The sequence below is a fragment of the Malassezia globosa genome (genome assembly GCF_000181695.2).
Source record: "Malassezia globosa CBS 7966 chromosome Unknown mgl_sf_8.2, whole genome shotgun sequence".
NCBI classification, from domain to species: Eukaryota; Fungi; Basidiomycota; class Malasseziomycetes; order Malasseziales; family Malasseziaceae; genus Malassezia; species Malassezia globosa.
This window is the reverse complement of record NW_001849863.1, coordinates 1-3,639: the sequence shown is the minus strand read 5'-3', so window position 1 is coordinate 3,639 and position 3,639 is coordinate 1. Positions and strand designations below refer to the sequence as shown.

The following is a 3,639-nucleotide window of genomic DNA, read 5'->3' as shown; positions in this document are numbered from 1 at the left end:
GCCTCTGTTCTCCAGCCTGCAACGGCATCAAGGAGTATCTTTGGATCTCACGATGCTCATCTCGGCATTGTGCGAGCATGGACGACTGTCATTGAAGTTGGCTTCCCCCCCAGAAAAGTGGAATTGTCTGTGGATACAGGCTCACCAGATTTGGTCATTGACCATGGATCGTACAACCCCAGCAAGTCATTGACTAGTAAAAACATGCACAAAGATTGGGCTTCTTTTGGCAACGGTCGCGTTTATACAGACGAGGTCAAGCTTGGTAATGTTAAGGTCAAGGACGTGGTTGTTTATCACCAACGCAAGAGCGACAACACTGGCTACGGCGACCACATACACGGCATCTTGGGCGTCATGCCTCGTGACACTTCATTGGCCTCGGACCATCCCACGATTGTCGACGCAGCTATGGACCAACATTCATTCAAGAAGAATATATGGCAGGTGACATTCCGTGATGATGGCGAGTCCTCGCTGAACATTGGAAAGATTGACAAGTCCGAGTATGAAGGCGAGCTTGGATGGGTGAGCTTGGACGACGGTCAAGACGAATGGCGTCTGGAAATCGACATTAACGGGTACAAGGCGTTTGGTGTTTTGGATACTGGAGGCACCCATCGCATGGGAGCGAGCGTCGATCGTGTAAAGGCACTCTTTGACAGGCTGCCCATCAGGTTAACTGAAGTTGGTGCCAATGACAGCCATATCGAGGGATGGTTCGACTGCGATAATCTTCCGGACATTACATTCACAGTCGGTGGTCGTCAACTCAAGTACCCAAAGCGATTCATGACGGAGAAGAGGCCCGGCGATGATTCAAAATGCAAATTCCAAGTCTGGGGAGCAGATGATATGACTGAATGGAACTTTGGTAATTCGATTTTCCGTATGGCTTCGGTTGTATTTGACATGGACAATCGACGCGTCGGTTTTGCGCCACAGAGGAAAAAGTAGAATCAGGCGATCTATAAGTAATTCCATGTTTGAACGAGACGTGGGTAGGCAGGTGCGTGCTCTGTTCGCCGTCTCTGATCAAATACATGGTTTCAGACGATAGCGTGAGCATGCTGATGTTAGTGCGGGCACCGATGGAGCGACACCAGTGTCGACGATTGTCTCGGCATCTGAGGTGCCATGTAATTGATTAGTCATGCCAGAGGCGCGATAGTAGTGTATATCTTACACAGGCCTAAAGACATGGTGCATGGAGAAGGATTTGTGTGGTGACATGATATGTGATACCCCCAAAATGCCGCCGCCTATTTGGAAAATGCGGCTCTTTTATGAATGATGAAAATGTTTTGGGTAGAACAGCCCTGTCCCATGCCAAAGACATGCTTGACAGCAGGCGGAAGGGGAACTAGGTTTATTTACCAGAACACCAGTAACATTGGCAACAGTGGACGATATAGCGACCATGCATGTCCTGGGCTATACACAGACAGAAGAATACACTGGAGAGTCGCCGATTCAAATAGCACATGACATGCTATTATACAAGAATGAACATATGCATGAGCTTGATACAAGAGAGTAGAACTAACATACATATGGGACAAGTGCGCCGCCCGCATAGTGTATATAGTGCCGTTGCGTCATACCGGGTCACTCTCTGCTATAGTAGCTGACTATTTGCTGCATAGATGCAGACCCATCATCACAAACAAACAAAAAAAAACCTACGTCGGCTTCTGCACTGAGCAATCACAAGTCTAGCCGAGATGGATCAACCTTGAATAGCGCACAGGGTAGAGTGAGTTGTTTTTATACGACATTCAACAAGTGAGCAAGCAAGGCCAAGGAAAGGCACATACACGCACATCGGGCTTAGGACGAAGCCTATGTAGCAACACGTAAGCGATCTAATCAGAGGAACAAAAGGTTGGACACAGAAACAGGGAGCAGCCAGTAATCTCCGTACAAAGATGCACGAGAGCTAAATTTAAACTCAAACAGGACGAATTGATAAAACACGACACGGATCTAGAGTGGATAATGAAACGAAAGAGGAACGATCGAATGAAAAAAATGGATCTGAGGAGGACGAGGCAGAAGTAGATGAGTATGCAGGGAGAAGAGAATGGAGCCAATCAGAAGAAGGGAGAAGAAAAGCAGAATAGAATGATAGGAGAAGAGACATGGGACAGAGAGAACATGCATGCAAATTCATGCACAGGATAGTTTGATCGAGAATACAGATGAACCAATGAAAGGCCGGATTGGGAGGGGAGAGGCTTGCAGGGCCATCAAGTAGCTCGGACACGCAGAAAAAACCGGCGCACCAGGAGAGGAAGAAGAATTGCACGAGGGGCAACAAAAACGACGGAACGACGCAGAAGAAGGCATCTCTCAACCAGCGTCCATTCTGGCTAGCATAGATGAAGCTGCTCCAACTTGCAGCGGTGTTCGCTGCTGTGGCAGGAGGTGTCAAGGCATCTCCTGTTGCGCAGGGAACAAGCTTGGGAGTAGCGCAGATTCTGGCAGCGGATGATGCGGCATGCCCGGCACCGTCGACGGTGACGGTGACGAAGGGCAAGGGTGCATCGCCGCAAAAGACAGAAGCGCCTAAGGAACACGGCAAAGCTGTGACAGAAACGGACACGGAAACACTGACAGAATATATCACAGTGAATGGAGACGATGATGATGAACCAGGAACGACACGAACGACAACGACAACGACACAGCAGGTGACGGTGACGAAGGGATCGCGGAAAGGCGGTAAAGGAAAGTCGCCAGGAAAGGCGGCGCCAACGGCGTGCAATGCGCCGGCGCCGGAGACGACGATCACACGGACGCTGTATGAGATTCACACACTAGAGTCACAATGTGCGGTGCCAGTGCAAGGAGGAGGGAACCCACTGGCGCCAACGAGCCATCCGAATAGCGGCAACAAGGGCGGTGGCTCTGGAAGTGGTAACGGTACTGGCCAGGGCAACCAGAACGGAGGCGGTTCTGGATCCGGCTCGGGCAGCAAGGGCTCGGGCTCGGGTTCTGGTAGCAACGGCTCTGGGTCTGGATCGGACAACAACGACAACGGATCAGGCTCTGGCTCCGGTAACAAGGGCTCGGGCTCTGGCTCTGGCTCTGGGTCTGGTTCTGGTTCTGGTTCGGGTAACAACGAGAACGGATCAGGCTCTGGTTCTGGTAACAAGGGCTCGGGCTCTGGCTCAGGCTCTGGCTCGGGCAACAATGACAACGGATCCGGCTCTGGCTCCGGTAACAAGGGCTCGGGCTCTGGCTCTGGCTCTGGCTCGGGCAACAATGACAACGGATCCGGCTCTGGCTCCGGTAACAAGGGCTCGGGCTCTGGCTCTGGCTCTGGCTCGGGCAACAATGACAACGGATCAGGCTCTGGCTCCGGTAACAAGGGCTCGGGCTCAAGCTCAGGCTCGGGCAACAACGACAACGGATCCGGCTCTGGCAGCAACGGTTCGGGTTCGGGCTCCGGTAGCAACGGCTCTGGGTCTGGATCGGACAACAACGACAACGGATCACGCTCTGGCTACAGTAACAAGGGCTCGGGCTCTGGGTCAGGCTCGGGCAACAACGACAACCGATCCGGCTCTGGCTCCGGTAACAAGGGTTCGGGCTCTGGCTAAAGCTCTGGCTCGGGCAACAACGACAACGGATCCG

At 52.2% G+C, this 3,639-nt stretch overlaps 1 protein-coding gene across 1 annotated transcript; it reads left to right on the top strand.

The window, feature by feature from the left end:
- Positions 1-204: 204 nt before the first annotated feature.
- On the top strand, positions 205-957 carry MGL_3334 (putative aspartyl protease; the record flags this gene model as incomplete). Its single annotated transcript, XM_001729475.1, has 1 exon — positions 205-957. The coding sequence occupies one exon, from the start codon at positions 205-207 to the stop codon at positions 955-957; it is 753 nt and encodes a 250-aa protein (XP_001729527.1).
- Positions 958-3,639: the final 2,682 nt, after the last annotated feature.